Below are 22,455 nucleotides of genomic sequence, written 5' to 3'. Positions count from 1 at the left end.
TCGCTAGTTTTCCATGCATTAGGAAAAATACCAGTAGAAAGCGACAAGTTAAATAGATATAATAAGGGCGGAGAAAAAGTATAAGTACAGTTTTTGAAAAATTAACAAGGAATTAAGTCAGGTCCAGGACATGAGCTAGAAGTAAGTGAGTTAAGCGAATTAAAAATATCAAGTAGGTCTATTGTACATGAGTGCAAAGGCGACAGGAGTACTTTTGGTTGATTAAACTGGCAATAATTTAAATTAATATTAATGTTATTTTCATATACACTAGAAAAATAAGCAGAGAAAGAATTGACAATATCATTTAGGTGAATCAAATTTTTGATTGTTTAAATACATACAATTTGGTTAAAAGTTAGTTTTGCGTTTGTTATTTATACATTTACCAAAAAATTTTAGGATAGACCTTTAAGTTTTTTTGTAAATTATTAATATAAAGTTGATAATCTGATTTTGAGTAGAACTTACATTTGGCACGAAGTTCTGAAAACGCTATGTAGTCACTCACCAAACCGGTACTCTTATACATTTTATGGGCAATTTTTTTCTTAAAAACTAGAGATTTTTAATTTTTTGAAAACCAAATCGGGTAGTTTGAATGACGTTTAACAATTTTAGGAACAAAAATATCAATGATTTCATTTATAACACAATAAAACATATTTACAGCATCATTTATAGTTAATTTTTTAAATAGATTATTTCAATTAACCGAAGCTAGAGTGAAATTAATATCATAGTAGTTACAGTTATAGAAATTATACGTACATAAATTATATTCAATAGGATTAATTATGGTAATGGGAAAAGAAATAAGTAAGCCTGGATGATAGTTATCACAAGGTAGAAGCGGAAAATCTGATCGATTGACTGAAACACTGTTTGCATCAGATAAAATTAAATCTAAAATTGAACCATTGTTATTTACAATATGGTTAAATTGATAAATGTTTAAAAAAGATAATTTTGACAGAAATTCAGACTCTATTAAAGTTAAATTGGATAAACCAGGGAAAAAGCCTATAGGGCTAGGGAGCCAAGTTAACTTTGAAAGATTATAGTCACCAACCATACTTATATTTTTTACATATACATGTACATTAGAATCGGATAAAAATTAGCAGTTGGAATAAATTATGGTCTAACATTTAGAATTTAAAAATATTGTTTCCCAAACGTATATCTAAATAATATTATGGATCTTAAACCTGTACGAAATCGTAAACGAGTAACTATATCACCATGGAGTCAGTCGGGATTGAATCATGCGTAATGCACTTATACGTGTATTAATATTAGAGCTTATCAATGTGGAATTAATTTTTGTTTTGAATAGATTTATCAACATGTCTAATATAATATAACATGCAGTATTCATGACGGTTTTATGTAAAATATACATACGTAATATATATATACAGACGTATGTGATGATTATAATATCGTCCAACGATCATACACATTCGTGTCGTAAACAAGAATAGATTATTTTACTGAAATCGCTATAAAAATATTGTGTCTAGACCGAATGAGTTCTGCTGTGTTGTCCACAAAATGTCACCCTTTGATGTGACGGCTCAAGCATCCCTGTCGTCCGGTTTTAAGAATGTTTCCGGACCAGACTACGGTAATAGAGGACGACTACTACGACGACTAGTCCGTCGTTCGAGTTGGAATCAACCGTTGGCGGTGCCATCGGCTTGTTCAACCTTTGAAGTCACCGCCAAAAGTTCTACAATTTCAAGGACCGCTACGAATATTATGTATTATAACGCTCACGTGGTGCGGGAATTCGTTGTTTTGTGGGTAATATATTTTTCAAAATATTTGCTTCCAACAAAACCATTTTGCAGAATCCACGTCGCTCTGACCATCACGCGATACAATAATTGTCAGACGCGGACGACTTTATAACATAATATTTAACAATAAATTATTTTTGAGCCTCCATGGCTGTAACTAATGACTATAAAGATGCCGGGTTGTATTTAAGATCAATAAAAAAAAAAAATAATAATAATTAGTATTAATATTATATTAGTCTATGCATGATAATATGTGTTTGGCTGTTCCGTATAATAATCCAATATAACCACATCGTTATTTTCTATTACCTATGACATACATATAGAACTAAGGGCACAGCTTTTGCGGACTATATTGTGATATATAAATAATATGACAACGATATGCGTGTGCGTATGAGGCGGTTAGGTGTGGGTTAGGCATTGGCCATATAATAGTGATTATATACTGATAAGCTGAGCGTTATGAAATTGTTTATCTAGTGTCTATCTTCTATGACCCGTCTACCTATATAATATATTTTGCGGAGGAGTATTTTCAATATTTTAACACTGCAACACTGCAATATGCGCGATTTACTATTTACGGGTGTAAACACTTTGATGGTTAACTTATAGATTGTAATATATTGATATAATAGTTGTATTGATTCAACAAAATATGTATATTTTATGTGCAATGTATGGAAATAATAGGACTGCCATAGACCTAATACAAAATAATATTATGTTGCTTATTCATAAAGGTTAAAAATATTTTGTTCATTAATTGCAATTTAAACTGCATTAATTGTTGTTTATTGATTTAGAAGTTCGAAAAATGTTTGTTGCTCTCGTCAAAATTTCAATGTATTTGACGGTCAAAGGTCAAATATATTGAAAAGACGGAAAAAGTTTTCTTATTTTAGTTACCTTCACGAAAAATCAAAATATCATAACAAATAGTCGCCAAAAATAGTTATGAATATAATGTAAATGATAAATTTCGAGTGACCACTTTTATACTGGAAAATGTATCGTAATATTTAATGATATAATAATCATTATATTATATTTTCATAAAAATGGTACCTATATAATATATTATAGTTATTTAGATGATAGTTAAAAATAAGTCTACAATCTAAAAAGTAATACTAATATTTTTTATTTAATATTCTGAAGCCACGTGTTTTTTGTTCATGTCGGTAAACCAATACCTATAGATAATTGTTTTATAAAACTGTAATGTAAAATAACATGCATTTTTTTTTTAATTGTAAATATGTATACCCTCAGCAAAATAGGCCGTTGGGCTTAAAGTGAAATATTTAATTACATATCAATTGTGTAGTTACTAAATCTAAATGTTAATTATATTTTTGTTTGGAGATTGGCGGCTTTAATGAACTGGATATCTATAATATAAATTATAATAATAATTATGTGGTAATAATAATGCGTCACAATATAGTTTAGGCCTAAGGGTATTTTCTGTCCCCCATCTTTTATAAATTGGGAACGGTTATAGTGTTGTAAACAAAATTAAAATTAAAATTAAAAAAATATTGGTAGATATTAGCAATAGTGAGTATTTTTAATTTTATGTTCATTGTTCATATACATTGAATTGTTCAGTTAATTATCATCCTTCTTCAGAATTTAAAACAAAATACGTGCCTATATGGGCTGACATTTAAAAATAATATCACTTAACCAAAATTAATAAAAATATAAATTTCTAAACTACGTAATACACATTATACCTTCTATAATTTCTTCGGTTATACGATACCATGAATACAATACAAAATTGAAGACTATAGGAATATTGTGTTTTCGTGTGAGTTGATAAATCTATTTTATTTCGTTATGCGTATTGAATATGAAACTAAATTGCATCTCTGTTTCTAAACTATAACAACGCAATATTCTTACGCAACGACCTAAACTTAAGACCTAACTTTTAACAATATATTATATGATATATACAATCTTCTTGAAATGTACAAATGAAATTATACATATAAATTTCTCAAAATTAGTAATTACACATACATTCCCATTAATTTTAAATACTAATATGTATTTATAATCAATGTAATTACTAACCATCATATATTAATATATTATTATATGATACTCTATGCATGCAATTTAAAATCCAACAAGAACAATAGACATCAACAATTGAATAGGTACAGGTAAAAGTTTATTGTTTTGGTAGGGTACCGTTATGTAGGAATTCACAACGTCTCACCATATCAATTATTAAAACGATAGTTGATAACATTTTGGTGGCTTGCTTTATGAAGAAACTTTAACAAACAACTATTAGACATCGATTGTATAGGCGTTTAAATGAAAATTTCGTTCAGTGTACATAATATTTAAAATATTTCACGTTCAAATACATATTGTATTTACAGCTTTATAATATTTAATATTTTAGATGATTTTAAATATTATAAACAGTATCACACGTGATTTCCATTTCTAGTAACGTAACGTATATGGTTTTAAAATATTATTCTTATACATTGAAAAGAATATACTCTTATTTATAATAGAAAAATAAAATTCATCTTATTTTAAACTTAACAATATGTGTCATTAATTGTTTTTTTAAAAACATTTAAATTATTCAAACATTTCAAACTAATTGAAAACGTTTGCTTTATCAAAAAAAAAAAAAACTTTCAAGTAATCAGCTAAAGTGGAGAGGGCAATTCGAAAGTAATAAGAAATATCGGAAAAATGTATTAATCAATTCTAATTGATTTGAATGTATATTATACTGTATTATATATAAAGATATTTTAACTGTTTTTAAAATCGTAAATTATTTATTAGTATTAAAAATTTATTTGTAAGTGTATTTCATTCGACTATTATACTCGTATATATATTATTTTTTTAGTAAGACGTACAAACATTTATTTCAGGAAACGTTAAGTCAAAGACTAATATTTAAATTTGATATATTTTATTTTACATACTAATAATATATCTACTAGACAGTTATATAAAATCTTTCAATGGTCATAAGTTTTTGTTAAATTACATTAGATTTTTAATAATGTTATAAAAAAAAAAAATTGAAACTATTAGCTAAATTTTAATATTGATTCTATTGATAAGACTTTTCAATAAACTCTACACTGCAAATAAGCACAACACATGTGTAAAAAAATAACTAAATACCTACCTATTATACTATGATATTCGTTCAAGTAGTACACATAATTCAGGGTTCGCTGTAGGTTATTTCCTGGAATTAAAGCATAACATTTAAATTTACGTAAATCTAAAAAATACAATGAGAGTTTTTAAACACCTCATTAAACTAAAATTCTTTTTCCCAAAATATTGTGGATATATATGTTTAAAGTATTCCTGAAATAGTAGACAAATAAAAATAAAAAATGATATGGAAAATTCACATTAGAAATTTGAGATACGTTATATTTACCTACATTAGTTTTCGTACCGGAAAATTACGTTATTGATGATTTCAAATCTGCACATCCTAGTTGGGTCACGAGTACTAGAGTTAAATCGTAGGTACTACACTAGTTAGGTCCCGGATTTTCACAAGTACTACAATAGTTTGGTTTGGGATTATTTTAAGTAAATAACAATGTATTATATATAAATATATAATTAAAATGAAAAATATTGTCATTTATTACATTGATAAGCTATACAGTGTGTTCACCAAATTAGGGAACATTGAATTTCTCGGTCGGATTTGTTTGGAATAAATCGATAATTGATTTTTTTTTAGAAACTGGTGGTATACACATTTTTCGAGACATTTCAAAATTTTTTGAGGATTTGGTCTACGCATGCGCAGTAAAAAATTTTTTTAAAATAGAAACAACTATTTTAACACCATATTCGGATAGGCCTATTTTTCTAAAGTAATTTTCATGCAACAACTATGGCTCTAAGTTCAATATTGACTGAATAAGAGCCATGTCAATTATATTAAATAATACATTTTTAAACATTTATAAATTTAAGGCCTATCCGCATATGGTGTTAAAAATAGGAGTTGCTATTTAAAAAAAAAAGTTTTTACTACGCATGCGCAGACTAAATTCTCAAAAAAATTTGAAATGTATCGAAAAATGTGTTTGTAAATAAAAAATATATTTATTCCAAACAAATCCGGCCGAGAAATGCAGTGTTCCCTAAATCGGTGAACACACTGTATTCTTAGTTATTACTTTTTTGATATTTTTCTATATGAAATATATCAGTGCCCAATTGACAATTATCTAAGATTATCAATACATTTAAAAAGAGGATATAATAAAAATAAATAAAATTGTATTTTACTAAAAGAAAAATTAAAAAAAAAATAAAATTAATGAAAAAATGCATGAATTAATCGATTTGATTTTGAAATATTAAAATTTTTTACCAACACATGAGTGATTTTTTTAAAGAATATTTTAAGTCTGTTAAAAAAAAATGATATTGTGTATAACTCACAAAAAAAAAAAAATTAAAAAAATAAGGACCTAACTAGCATTGTACTTGTGAAAATCTCGGACCCAACTAAATAGCAATTTTTAATGCGGGACCCAACTTGGATGCAGCCTTTCAAATACCATACGATAGTACATTGACCTCTACTTAATAGAGATAATAAAGTTATCAAGGCATTAATTAACCACTTTCAAATTACTAGTTGGAAGATATTTGGATCGGTCGTCCATTTGGTCGGAAATAGAGAAACTTCTGATTTACCATTAAATTATGAAACTTTTATACCTAAACTTTACCACAACTCAAACTGGTATACCAAGAATTAATTATATTGAAGAGTGGAATAGGGGTTTTAATACATAAGTTAGCTTAAAAAAAGAGCAAATATTTAACGAAATTAAAATAAATCAGTATATCTCTCTAGTGAGTACCATATTTATAATGTACAAAAAAAGAAAAAGGGTTAACTTATATGAAGATTTGTGAACAACGAAACGTCTATAGTCAACACAATTTTTCAGAAGGTGCTTAAAAATGTTTTAAAAATTAATAAAAGATTGAATATACTATATATATAAATTCAAATTAAACTAGTAGAAGTAGTAGCCAGTGAAATATTGTTAAAATCACATTTTAAAGATCTCAAAACAAAAAAAAGAGGATATCGCACTGCTGTAATGTGGATACAAGTGAGTTACAGTAATGGATGGAATTAAATTTGAATCCAATGATATTAAATCATTGTATACGAAAAAAATATTCTGATCGGAGACGGTTTATCTGTATAGGATATATTATAGATTATTATTCCTCATTATTAATACTTATTAAAATATTTGACTTTCTGGTGGACATTTTTTTTTTTTTTGTTAAAGGTAGACAAACTTATAAGGAATCTTAAATTAAATTACAAATCTTAAATTTAAAAATAAAAATTTTTGTGAATTTCTATCTAAATTCTAAGATAATTTGAACATCACCGTAATTTTTACGTATTTAGTCAAAATGTTAACTTTAAATGCTCATAAAAAAAATCGTGCCTATGTATTTTTAATATTTTTCAACTTCTATTGAAACAATATGTTGAATGCCTCGTATTATATTTTGAAACTTTTTGACCCAACCACTAACATTAAAAGAAAAAAAAACTAAAAAAGTTGAAAAATTAAAATGTCAGTACACAGCTCAAGACTAATTAAAATATTTTGAAAATCTTATCAAATATAGAAAATATCTATATAAACATTCGGTAAAAATTCCATGTATCTATGGTCATTTGTTTTAATGTTACACTAAAAGCCAAAATTGATTTTTTCAAAAACTGATTGTGCGTGAAATTTCCCGTTTTTCGCTTAATTTTTAGTTTGTTTATCCCGATTATTAAGAAAAATATTGGAAATTTTTTACTTTCGATCTCCATAAGTAACAACTAGATTCACTTTCTAATCTAACAAGGTACTGATGTCGAAATTCAAAGCATTTTTACTTACAAAAATAAAGGAAAAAGAAAAAAAAACACACATCATGATAAAATCAATACATTCCTCGATCCGCTCAGATTCTAAAAAAATAAAACTGAATACCTATGTCTTATTGTTGCTGCACTAGAAATAATTTAGACATACTCGTAATAAATAAATTATATTAGTGCAAAAACGTTGCCTGGATATTTCTTTGTTTCACTAAAATCAAAACCGGACATCTCCATTTGTATATCTTATCTCATATATATCTTTGGATTTTAGAAATAGGACTTTTCTGAATATTTCGTTGTTATGACGCAGATTAATTTTCTTAACAAAATGTAATCAAAAATTAATTTTGTCCAAAATATGGAGATGTTTTGTTGTTAATCTAGGTTTTCGTATTCAAGTTATTAATGATGATCATAAAAATAAAGAATACATTTATATAAATTTGAATGAGGTATTGATCCAAATTTAATCTTAACGATAAAACGTGTTATTGATTTTGTGGTATAAATATTTTGAAATCTAATATTTTTATTTTTTAACTCAATAAATTGATCATTGTTGACGACTATAGAAATAGAAAAAATAAACTATAATTTATGCATACCTACCTATACTTATACGGCTATATAGTTAATGACGTTTTTTAAATAATATTTTTGTCATTGACGATTTTACGTTTCGAGATTTATACATTTTCTCTGTTATGCTGTCTTTCAACACTTACACGAATGCCAATAATTGTCACCCATTCAATACGATTTGAAATGTTAGTATTTTTTATTTTTGTTTCATAAAATATTTTTCATGTTTTGCTGTATGTCGGTAAAAGAAAATAGTTTTAAAACGTTTACGATGCATGCCGTATAGACATTCCGCATGTTTACGTCGCTGTTATAATTTATGTGTGATTCCCCAACGACTTCTGTGCAGCTGACATATTATATTTGTATATATTTCTCGCAATAACCCTCATCAATGAGCGTACATATTACATATTATGTATGTGTGCCAATGTATAGGTATCCGATATACCATGCACGTGTATTAGGTCCTACTATTGTGCTGCACACGATGCACGATAATGTAATAGCAAGTGGAGTGTGTATGTCACATGTCTGCGAACACAATGGGATTGGCATTCAATGATGAACATACGCGTAAACCAAGTAGTTTCCAATTACAAATGCGTTCTGTTTCCGTAATGTTTGAAATTTAGCGATACGTCCGTGTGCGTTTAAACACGTCCACACCCGCGGGTGATGGTAAATGGTTATATTATTCGTATAATATTAAACATTTGTGACATATTATTATATGCTCACTACACGTTATAATATTTTGTAAAAAACCGTATTTCTGAAAGTATCATTGTATGAGCGTCCATAGGCAAAATTTTAAGAAGGGTCAAAATAAAAAAACTCTCAAATATAAGATAGTAAAGATTTAATTTAATTTTCACATATGAATGTAAATATGTATGTTATAGGTACAGTTGATTAAATAACATGTTAATTAGTATAGAAAAAAAAATAGAAAATCTAATAATCTAATCTAATAATATATTATTCCGTATCGGTAAATAAGAACTGCAAATTTCTTCGTTTTATTCCAAACATATTAATGGCATCCTGAATGAAAATATCCTTGTTTATATTTACTCTTTCACGACGAAGGCTCATCATACACAACCCATTCATATTATTTTTTGTCCAGGGGGGCAAGTGCCCTATCTCCCCCCCCCCTCAATGGTCGCCCATGTCAAATCGGTAAATAGTTTGTCAAATGGCTAATCAATTGGTAGCGATGATAATACGGTAATGATGGAATGAAACGTCTCTTTATCTTCGTCCTCTTTTTACTGCAAAAACGGATAAAAAACGAAAATTGTTCAACGCACACAACTGGTTAGCTGCTCTTATCCGCAGAAGAACTTGATGACAACGATATCGTAATCAGAAATATTCAAGCACTACCAAAAATAAAATTTTTTACATAAATCTATATTTGTGTTTGTGTTTAAGGTATCCACGACCACACAACAACTTGACGGATAATTTAAGAATCTTTAAATAAAGACACACTGTGAAAAAAAATTAAAAACTTGGATATTTATATTTTTTTTAAAGCTTCTATTCATAATATTAACATCAAATTACAGCATAATATTATGCCACAATTTAAACGGTCTTTTCGTTTGATTTCTCTATTTATCAACAGTATTATGAAATATTAAGGCGGTCATATGGAAATAATGAATGATACAAAATGATTACAGCCCAGTGGTTTTTCATTTTATCCTATATAATAAAATATAGAAACAGTTCGCGTGTTCAGCTCAACCGTCTCGGTCGCACATAGCAAAGTCCAACCGTACATCGATAACGTCTCTAACGGCTCAACTCGAATAAAAACAGACTGCAAATTTAAGGTTAGTGAACTTAAAATAATGTAAAGCACACCAATCCCACAATGAGCATTAACACTAAATCGCCCATAAAAAAGGGCCAAAACAACTTCTTTGCCTCTAAAGCCCCAAATAATCTTCATCTCAACAATACAACAATTAAAACACCTAATAATAACATAAAGACCATATCCAAAACCACAAACCCCAAAACCAACTCAACTCCACAGCTCAACAATAATCCAAACCAAACCATAGCAAATCAAGCACCTCCAAATATAAAAGCTAATGAAAACCAAATCTCATTCGCAAATGCAGCAGCTAAAACTCGAAACCCCAAAAAAGAACAAGCAACAATAATCGAAATAACCGACGATATTCAGCAACACGAATATGTATATGCAATAGCAGAAATAACCAAACCAGAAAACATATTATTTATGTCACGCATATCTATAGATAGATTCTGCATATTCCTATCATCAGTAGAACTGGTAGACTGCGTCGTTAATAATCCAACACTAATAACAATCAACGAAAAATCAATTAAAATAAGAAGATACTTTAACCCAGATAAAAGAATAATTATATCAAACGTATGCCCAACAATCCCAAATGAAACAATTCTAAGCGAACTCAACAACATTGGTATAAGCCCCACCAGCCAAATAATCCACCTCAGAGCCGGTGTTAAAAAAGACGGATTCACTCACATCCTAAGCTTCCGAAGACAAATGTTTATATCCACAGAAACTACCGTTAATCTTCCTTATTCTCTCAGAATTTTTTTCTCAGACGACTCACTTACTTGCTTCAAATGTAAAAAAATCGGACACACATCCTCCAGCTACAACGAATTCACAGAATCAACCATAAAAAATCAAAATGACTTAGGAAGAATAAACGACACTCAAATCACACAACAACAACACGCAATAACAACACCTCAAACAGGCAACGATCCAAAAGAACACCCTATAGAAATCCCAATTAAAACCACCGATAACATGGAAATCGACCTAATATCATTTATCGATAACAAAAGGCCCGCGCCCTCCTCTCCAACGGTGTCTCGAAACTCCGAGGAAGATACATCAATCGATAATGAACTAAACACAGTCGCTACAAAAATCCATAAAGACCTCACCGTTAAAAAAGCAAAAATAATACGTTCAACTCGCAAGCAACCATCGAGTTCAACACTATACTAGAACCAGCAAAACAAATCTTTAACGCCAGTAATATATCAATCGGTTTTACACAATTTAAAGCGATTTTAGAAAACGCTCAATCCTGTAACGATAAACAAGAATTATGCGACAACTATAATATCGAACCCAACCACCTAATTAAAATTATCGAACTCGTTTACCCGCTTATCAACAGCAAAGCAATTAAAAACAGGTTAACACGGCTGTCTAATGCACTATTCGAATTAGACATACCTATTAATGAAGATAATGACAAATTAGAACATCAATTATAATTAACTCAAACAATCAAGATAAATACACATTCATTCCATTAATGACATCGCAAAACTTTAATTTAATACAATGGAATCTTAATGGATTCTACAAAAAATACAGCGAATTACAACTAATCATTCAAAAACACAACCCAAAAATATTATGCTTACAAGAAACCAATTTCAATGACAATTCAATAGGAAACGTTCCAGCATATACAGGATACCATAAAAATCGTACAAATGCACTTCGGTCCAGCGGTGGTGTAGCCATCTATATCTCCGACACTCTCTATAGTACACAAATAAACCTATTAACTAATTTAGAAGCAATTGCGAAAACAATTCACGGAAAAGAAATAATTACAGTATGCAATATATATCTACCTAATCAAACATATTTTAACGATAATGACCTAGCCCAAATAATTAGTCAACTTCCTTCACCGTACATTATCACTGGCGATTTTAATAGCCACAATGAAATATGGGGCTCATTAACAACGGACAAACGCGGCAAAATAATAGATATATTATTAAAAAACGACAATCTAACCCTCTTAAACACAGGAGTCAACACACGACTAAATCCCCACAATGGAAACTTCTCAGCAATCGATTTGTCCTTCTCCAACTCAGCATTAGCCCAACGAATTTCTTGGACAGTTGACACCGAAACATACAGTAGTGACCATATCCCAATTTTAATATCCATTATACCTAGGATATGTGACACAAAAGATATCCCCGGCACAAGATGGAATTTAAAGCATCCAAACTGGCAACTCTACTCAGATATAATAGAAAAAGAAATACAAATGAAAAACTCAACAATCAATAATTCAACACCACAACAACTAATCGAATTTTTCACAAATCTAATTATAAATACCGCCGAAAAAACAATCGGCAAATGCACAAATAATTACAAGCCAAAAGTGCCATGGTGGAACGATAATATAAAAACAGCAATTAAACTAAAAAACACCGCACTAAATCATTACAAAAAAACTAAAAATTTCAACGACTTCATTGTTTTTAAAAAACTCAGGGCCCATACCAAATACTGAATCAAAAATAGCAAAATTAACTCTTGGCAAGATTTCACATCAAATCTAAACTTAAAAGTGGACCCATCCAGCGTCTGGAATAAAATAAAATCTTTAAAAGGTCTAAAACGCAACAACCAAATTAACATACTCAACAATGAAACCATAATCTCTCAGCAAGAAGCAGCTAGGAGAATACTTTCAAAAAAATAGCAGTAATTCAAACTATACTACCGAATTTAAAAATAAAAAACTCAATGCAGAAAAATCACAGATTCAATCCAAAATTAACCAAAATAATCCACTTCAAATACAACTCAACGAAGATATATCAATCAATGAAATACTCTATGCCCTATCCAAATGTAAAAGTAAAAGCTCCGGTCCCGATGGAATACCATACTCTTTTATCCACCACTTCCCCGTCAACGGAATGCTCCTTTTATGTCATATCTACAATGTTATCTGGAAAAACAACTTCTTCCCCAAGAACTGGCGCAACTGTACAATAATCCCGTTACTGAAACCAAATAAATCTAAATTTCAAGTGGACAGCTACAGACCAATCTCCCTAATTAACAATATTAGCAAAATCCTAAGAAAAATTGTAAATTCAAGACTATCACGGTACTTAGAAAAAATAAATTACCTATCAACTTTCCAAAACGGGTTCAGAAAAAACAAATCCACTATCGACAGCTTAGAATATATTCAAACTGAAGTAAATAAAACATTTTCCGAAAATCAATCTATGAGTCTTATAAGCTTAGACATAGAAAAAGCCTACGACTGCACGTGGAAACATAGAATAATCTCAAAATTAAGCACAATATTATGCAACGGTAACTTATTAAATTATATTAAAAACTTTTTACAAACCAGATCATTCCAAGTAAAATTAAGCAGCACAACTTCGGAAACATTTTCTCAAGAAAATGGAATCCCACAAGGTTCAAGTCTATCCCCAACATTATTTTTAATAGCCATAAACGATATAACAAACTGCATTACGGAACCTATCAAGTACACCCTCTTTGCAGATGACTTAAATATTTTTTACAGAAGTAAACAATCAAGTACCATCCAAATTTTACTCCAAGAATGTGTAAATAATCTAACAAAATGGTCGTCAGACACAGGCTTCAAATTTTCACCCAGTAAATCTCAGAGCATCTGTTTTACGAAAAAAAGAAAACAAGAACCTCCCACTTTCAAAATAAACGAAATAACTATCCCAAACAATGATACAATAAAAATTCTAGGCATTACATTCGACAAAAAATTATCTAATACCTCATCTAAAACTCATAAAAAAAGAAACATCGCAAAGAACAAATATCATAAAAATACTTGCACACACTACCTGGGGTTCCAAAAGCAAATTACTGATTCAATTACATAAAGCACTTATCCGGTCAAAATTAGAATATGGCGCAGAAATATACCTATCAGCCAAAAACAGAGCTTTAAAAACAATAGATCCAATACATAACACCTGTTTACGTCTAGCCATCGGTGCATTCAAATCCAGCCCGGTAGAAAGTATCTATAATATATCTAGTGAACCCCCTCTCTGGATACGAAGAATCAAAATAGCACTCAATTTCGCCGCAAGACTAACCAGAAATAACAGTGAAAAACTAATACCAGAACACATCAAACAGATTATCACCAAATTCGAATTAGATTTTTCGAATATGATAAAAAACTCAATTATACAAGCACCACCATGGTCTACAAAAATCGACATAAACGTAGAACTTTCAGAAAAGAAAAAAAAAGAAACTTCTCCTGAAATTTTCAAGAACCTGTTTTACAATCTAAAAAGCAATATAATTGTACAAGATATATATACTGACGCTTCGAAAAGCGAACAAGGATTAGGTATAGCTATTATTATCGATACAAAAATAACAACATATAAACTGCAAAAGAATTGTTCAATATATACTGCTGAAGCCATCGCCATACTATCAGCAATAAAACTTATTGAAAATGATACTCATCAGTATTACAATATTTTCACGGACTCCTTAAGTACCATAAACTCCATCCAAAATACATTTCATACAAACGACATTGCCACCACAATCATAAACCAAATAGAAAAATTAAAAAACCTAAACAAAAATATCAAATTCATATGGACCCCAGGTCATTGCAAAATAAACGGGAACGAACTAGCTGACCAACACGCAAAAAAAGCAACATTATCTGAAGTCCCCAAACAAAAATACAACACAATAATAGACACAACAAATCATATAAATATTTTAACACGGAACATATGGCAAAACCACTGGGTAAACCAAAAAAACAAACTACGAGAAATAAAACAAAATATAAATCCCTGGCCACAAACAAAAACAACCAGGAAAACAGAAATAATAATAACCCGACTAAGAATCGGTCACACCCTCCTCACTCATGGTCACCTTATGAACAACCAAACACCAACAGAATGCCCCTCGTGCGGAACGACCCTCACTGTTAAACACTTGCTGACCGAGTGCAGATCCAACGAGGAAGAACGTAAAAAGCATAACATACCTTCCAACCTGTACGAAATTATCGGTCCCGACTGCCAACCAGAAACCATCATATCTTTCCTCAAGGCATTAAATTTAGAAAAAAGCATATAATAATTAATAGTAATAAGTCACTAATATTGTATAAACTGTTTTTTTTGTCTTCCTATTCTATGTAAATATTTATAAGTATATAATTGTATAAAACTCAAAGCTAATGGCCTATGCTGCCGAAGCTGTAACGTTCAATAAAAAAAAAAATAAATAGAAAATTCAATTTGTACAAAATCCTGACTATCATAATAAGGTTTCATCATCAGAAAAACATAACTATGTAATGCTCGAAAAATCTACATATAGTTACTTACTAACATTTTTTTGTTTAGTGGTTAAAAAAAATAATTTTAAATATATAATACAGGGTGTCCTACAGATATCTGACATTCTGACAAATTAAATAACTTTTGTTCTAATCAATATTTTTTAAAAATTTCTTTTAAATATAATCCATAGAAACTTGTGCTACATTTTTAAAATCCATTTTTTATTTTTTAATACTGAAAATAAAAAACTTAAAAATTGATAAATTTTTTTTTCGAAATATTCAATATAGCCACTTTGTATATTTGATTTTCAGAAAAATTTATATGGTAAAAACACTAATTTAAGTCAAAAGGCTGAATTTTTAAAATTTTTTTAAATATCAATATTTTCGTTAGGTAAATTATAGTAATTTATAGTTTATACATCACATATTATTAAAATAAATACAATAAAAAAATAATTAGATTTTAACATGCACTTATTTAAAAATGTTCTTATAAAATATTTTTAAAAAACTTTATTTTTATTTGAAATTACAATGTTTCTAACATAAACTAGATCGTAATTTACTTAGCGAAAATAGAGATGCTTACTTTTGTTATTGGATTTGGTAGATTACTGTAGCGTATGAACTAGAGCATAACAATATAATAACATTTGATTATTTAAATAAGGTATGCACTATGATTATCTGAATTACGACGAATATTGCACAGTAGAACATAATGCCATAAGCACGCTAAAACACAAATTACAACCATCACAATACCTACCGCGTATGCTGTGCAGAAATGAGACTTATCGCGAAAATGTTGTAATTAAAACGAAATGGGTGGATTTTACCGCTGGGCCATCTAATACACAAACACTAATAGTAGTAAGATATGCTAAGATTGTATAAAGTTATGAAGTTTAACGTACAGAAACAGACAAAATAAAATGAAGCTACTCTGTATACAATAAACACAGTGCGCACCACTATATTATGCCGCACCAGTCTCCTCAATTAAGAAGAATAAATTATCTATTTACGTTGTTCGTTGCATTGTCATTTTCAACAATAATCGGCAAGATTTAACCATGCGATTAGAATTATTTACCTAATTAATAATATAAGTGTCATAAATATTATTTAATAATAATAAGAAAAATAGATGGTACTATATAGTTAAAACATTGTTCATTGTAAACTAAAATGAATAATATATGTTATAACTATAATACGACTCTATTAGGTTCTTACGTCACGCAGCATATTACATTGTTGATTGTAATACATACAGTAAAACCTCTTTATAACAGACCCCTATAAGACGGAAATCTCCATATAACGAAAAATAACAACAGTCCGGTATAACCTAATTATGTCCCATATATTTTAGTCTCCCTATAACTGGAAACTCAAGGTACATCAATTAAATCATTAATAATTGCATTTTTATATTTTTACTTAGGTTTCATAATATTATGGTAGAGTAAAATAACGTATTTGTTAAATTCAAGTTGTTATTATATTTTGATCGTTGAGGATGGTTTTCAATTAAGTCAACACTGTGAGTCTACATTCTACAATATTAATATTATATTAACTAAGTATGGATCCAGGGCATGAACAGTAAAAAATAAATGTAATATTTTTTATATCATTTTAATCTATATATATTTTTTGTCATTTTTCTTTTATATTCTCTGAAAAAAAGTTTCAAAAGAAAATTAGATTATATCTTCATTTTTTACATATATATATATATAAACATGTAAGTGGTTTTGAGTATACGAGTATGATCATAAAATTGCTGAATAACAAAAAATCACTTTTGTTTACTATTGTCATGTAAATATATACACCCCATGAAGTAGGTATTTTAAAATACTTCAAACTAAGTGCATACTTCAAAATAAAACAGTATTAATTACTTAAGTGAGAATTATTTTTAAATTTGATGTTAAACATTTTATACTATTTAGTTTTACATTCTGTTAGCTGAAAAGCATTAAAAACATTAAAACATCGACGCTCTAAGTCAATGTATTTAAGTAAATTTCAATTCATAAGATGTCTGTAAAGTACTATTTGTTTTCTTCGACTATAACATATGTGCAACCTAAGGCAAATTTTGGAAACTGACAGAATCAATCTTGAGTTGTTTAATTTAAAATAACAGTAAATTAGCATAATATTATCAAAGTTTTAAACTTAAAGTTATGAAAATTGTTTATTGTAGTTGCCAGATTAATCTTATCATGATATTTACATTTAATTTTCTACGATATATGTTCATTTTATATTTTACATATTTACATAAAAAGTTTAAAATCATAAAAAACCAACGTATCTACAAACATAGATAATGCTTCCGACCCGATGTTTCACAATAGGTCAATCTGCATTAGTTTTAATTTTTAATTTTAATAGATACATTACTAAGGGTAATTTTATGGCCAATAGCAATTACTTAGTAATAATAATAATAAATATTGAATATTAATTGAAAAAAAAATTAAGCTGTTAATTACTACCTGGATTATTAGAAAATATTAAGTAAAATAACATTTAATTCTAAAGATAAACACGAAACTTGTATATAGTTTTATATGTTATACAAACATTATGTAACGATTTAATTGTGAATAATATAAAACGAATTTTTTTTTTCATATCGGTTATAACAACTATACACTGAGATGCTTCTCAATAAATTGAAACAAAAACAATAACAATTGTCGATGATGTGATTAAAAAAAAAAAAAAATTATTTTATTAATCGACAGGACCCTATTTGATTGTATATTGAAAAATTATCGAGAAAAACAATATATAGGTAGTGAGCTACCATTGATTAATTGTAACATACATTATGTTTGGGTATTTATATGTGAGTAAAAAAAATTAATTGGAATACTATTTAGATAATGACGATAATGTAGTCATTGCATTTTTGTATTATTCGTATCTCTTGTAATAGTAATATAAAACTAGGCCGTTAACATTACAATAAACAAGATATTATTGTATAAAAATATTATCATGCGGTAAACAGTTTTGAAAACTGTGTGTTTACCCGCATTTTTTTTTTCAAGAACAAAATTATAATATTACTATTTTTATAGGTAACATAACAAATATAATTTTTCATAGCAATTTGTAATATGTTACAATTCATCAAAAGTTTGATCAAATTGTGTTTTTGTTTAATAGTAACATTTTATAACTTGTGTTTTTAGTTTATTACCAGGAAAAAAAATGAAATTTAGGTACTACTTTTCGCACATTCTTAATGTTTTGACGAGTTTTCACTTATTTTAATAAGTTACAAATGGAAGACAATGAAAGGGCATTGAGTAATGCTTTGTTATCATTGAGCTTTAAAAAAATACTACAAGCTTTAATGGTTTTAATTGAGTGACTATCATTTTTAATCATCTTCATCACATAAAATGTATGGTATACATTTTTGTTTACCAAAAAAAAAAAAACCTTAATAATAATTATCGGTAAATACTGTGGGTATTGAGTAATAATATATAATTAAATATTATGAAATATACAATTAAATTCATAATGTTTTGTCATTCGCTTTTGTGGGGTAGAAAAATTGTATAACATAATACGTCATACAGTTAATACACTACATATACGTACTATTTCTTACTTCCTATAAAATATCTATTTCAGATGAAAACGAATTGACGTGTTAAATCTGTCGTTTGCACAAATTACATAACAACTAAACACAAAATAAAGAAAATCTCAAATTACATAGATATTATATATATTTTTGTCTCGCTCGTGTACATACATTTCGTCATTATTACATAACCGCGACGATTGGTGGTGATGCGCCCTAGATAAATATTTGCAGAAGTGAAATAATATTATTATCGGCTTAGATGATAATATTATGCAGACGCGTAAAAGCAGTTCGGTTTACGATCGTTTAACCCGTTTATCGTCTGCGAGCGCGTACATGATATTATTATAGTGTTTATTTTGTTATCGTCTACATTTCAAAACCGCCTAAACAATATTATGCTATATTGGCCTGAATGTCTGAATGCGTGGTATTGATATTAAACGTTGTGTGTGTATTGATTTCAGATGCACTTCGGGTAATGCCGGTAATAATAATATGCTCAGGGTAGACGACTGTGTGGTGTTGAGACGAGTATCCATGGGTGGTGGCGAAGAAAATCCAGAGCCACCAACTGAAGTAGGATGTCGTCGGACAAGCAATGGTTTGTATTGTATTTTATATTATAATAATAATCTATAATTATGAATGTGATTTGTCCTAAAAAATGAATATTATAATAAAAAAAGAGTGTGGTTTATGATTAGGCACGTTTTCAAAAAGTTCGTTCCTGAAAGTGGGACTCTAAAGCTTTAAACGCAGAATCGTAATTTTAATACAATCGGACATAATGTTATTAGTACAAAACGATTGGTACTATAATTAAGATATTATAGTGTTATGTTAAACAATCGCATATGGTTCTCAATTGAATTCGTTGTGACAATAGAGTCAAATTAAACTAATTAAGAGTACTTAAATCAGCTCTTTAGCTGTTACAATAGCGATAACAAAATGCACCTCACATGAATCAAAAATATCTACGTGTAATATTTTTAAGCACCAATTTGTTATGTTTTATTTTAATATATCTATTTTATTTATAATTATGTATGGTGAGTTTGGAATTTAAAGTAAAAGGAATAATACATTTTGAAAAAAACAGTTGAGAAACTCCTTAATAAACTAAAAACTATATAAACATGATCTTATGTATATTGGATGGTAGTATTATATATTAAGTATAATATTATTTACCATCTTATAATAGCAATAGCATAGTGCGTATCATCATAATCGTTGAAAATAATATATAATTTTAACTTGTGACACTGTACTATAAAATAAAGTGTAAACAATTTGAAATTTGATTAAAATTAAAAAGCAATATTTTTAAATCGGTTTTGAAGTGAGAATTGTATTAATATATTTTTTATAATTGAAAAATAACAATTTGAAATTTACAGATTACAATACATACTATATACATATATATATATATATATTATATGATTCTTATTATTTGTACATTCGTGGATTCCAATTAATGCTTAAACTGTTATATCGAACACTTAATTTAACTACCACAATATTTTGTTTAAATTAAAATTATTGTTCATGTACATTGATCATAATTTCAGATACAAACACAATTTAATTTTTTTTCATTAGCTGTACTTAATAAATGATATGTTTTATATTCATTTCAGTACTTAAAAACGAACTTTTGTTACACGAAGCTGTTATAAAAAATGACCCAGATGCCGTAAAAAGAGTAATCAAAGAACCATTAGATGTAAACTCCCGAAATAATGTGAGTATACGTTAATACTTGTCTTATTTAATATTATGTTGAAATATGATGAAATATATATATATATATATATATTATGATATTTATCATTATTAAAAATAACGATGGTACTACAATATTATTGTTATTTCATTTGATAAACAATAAATTCAACATTTTATAATAGCACTAGTAAATTGCTTAAAATCAATTTTGAATAGTATACAATTATGTTTAAAATAATATGATCATAATTATATATATATGACTCACGTATAACATACCAAAGTATTTAATGCATTTCATAAAATATGGAACCCATAGCTCTATATGGTATTATTTAATTATGTGCTTATTTTTTTTTTTTTTAATAATGAGAAATTCGATAGAGTTATTTAAATAAATTATACTTAAGAAAAATATTAAATATTAAATATATCTGTCGAAATCCAGCTAAGTTATGTCTTGTACGTTTTAAGCTATACATTTAGATTTACTAGTATAAAGAAACAGTAGCCGTGAGAATAAAAATATTCCCTAAATTTATATTAATGAACACAGATGAACTTTTTAAAAATAACATTATTATTTATGGTATTTCCGAGACATTGAAAATGTAAACGAGAACGTGTTTGAAATACTTAAACATTTAAGCTTTAATTTTGGAATCCCTGTTTTTATATACGAAACAACTATTTGTAATTAATCAACGTATAATTTAAATATAAACACTCTATAAAAATGAAATAAAAATGAATATATAAATCATCATAAGATAGAAATCCTCTAAAAATATTGAACGGCGTAAACAAGGAATATTAAGTTTCAAATAAAGTTGTTAGATTTTGGTTACTATCATATTAAGATATAAAAATTTCGAATAGTTTTTCTTTTTATAATTATGTAACTGAATGCGTCATGTAATATAAAAGTTATGGTATTATCACTAATCAGATTACCTTGCTTGATTCAAAATATGAGCTTAATAATTATATTTGTATTAAATTATTAAATTAATAGTTATTACATACGAACTGCATTAAATAATTGAAAATAAAACAAAAATTTCAAATTATTTACCATCGTTTGAATTTCTAATGTCTATAGGTATTACATAATTACGACTGTAAAAATGATTTATTTGTTTACAATTATTTTTTATACAGTGTTATTAATCTTTAAACTTTCCGAATGCGTTGGTCCCATGGTGCGTTTGAAACTCTTTTAGAAGTAGTGTGCCGGATTCCCAATTGTTCATATTATTATTATATAAAGCTGCTACACCACGGGATACTCCATGTTGTTAAATCCCAGTTGCCTTTAATGTAATATTTGTTGAAGTTTTATTGATTTTTTTTTTTTGTTATGATTCAACAGTAATTATTAAAAATGTCTTTATGTAAAATCTTGAAAATGAAACCAAATTACCCATGAACTAAAAACTATGAAACTCGTAATTATGTTTACGGATGTTAATTTTTTCATTATTATTTTTAATCTTTTCAACACCCATCAAGTTTATTGTAGTTTTTTTGTAGAATTCAAAATTCGTGAATCTT

At 28.0% G+C, this 22,455-nt stretch overlaps 1 protein-coding gene across 1 annotated transcript in view; it reads left to right on the top strand.

The window, feature by feature from the left end:
* Positions 1 to 22,455, top strand: part of LOC107169535 (uncharacterized) — a 101,642-nt gene that overhangs the window by 18,693 nt on the left and 60,494 nt on the right. The window contains exons 3-4 of the mRNA XM_089226592.1: positions 19,632 to 19,768; positions 20,814 to 20,917. Of these exons, the coding sequence (XP_089082718.1) occupies positions 19,663 to 19,768; positions 20,814 to 20,917 (210 nt within the window). The 5' untranslated portion in view covers positions 19,632 to 19,662. The remainder of the gene's footprint in view (positions 1 to 19,631; positions 19,769 to 20,813; positions 20,918 to 22,455) is intronic.

The sequence above is a fragment of the Diuraphis noxia genome, unplaced genomic scaffold (genome assembly GCF_037042655.1).
Source record: "Diuraphis noxia isolate RWA-SAM2 unplaced genomic scaffold, SU_Dnox_SAM2 contig0004, whole genome shotgun sequence".
Classification (NCBI taxonomy): Eukaryota; Metazoa; Arthropoda; class Insecta; order Hemiptera; family Aphididae; genus Diuraphis; species Diuraphis noxia.
This window is presented reverse-complemented; position numbering and strand designations above follow the sequence as displayed.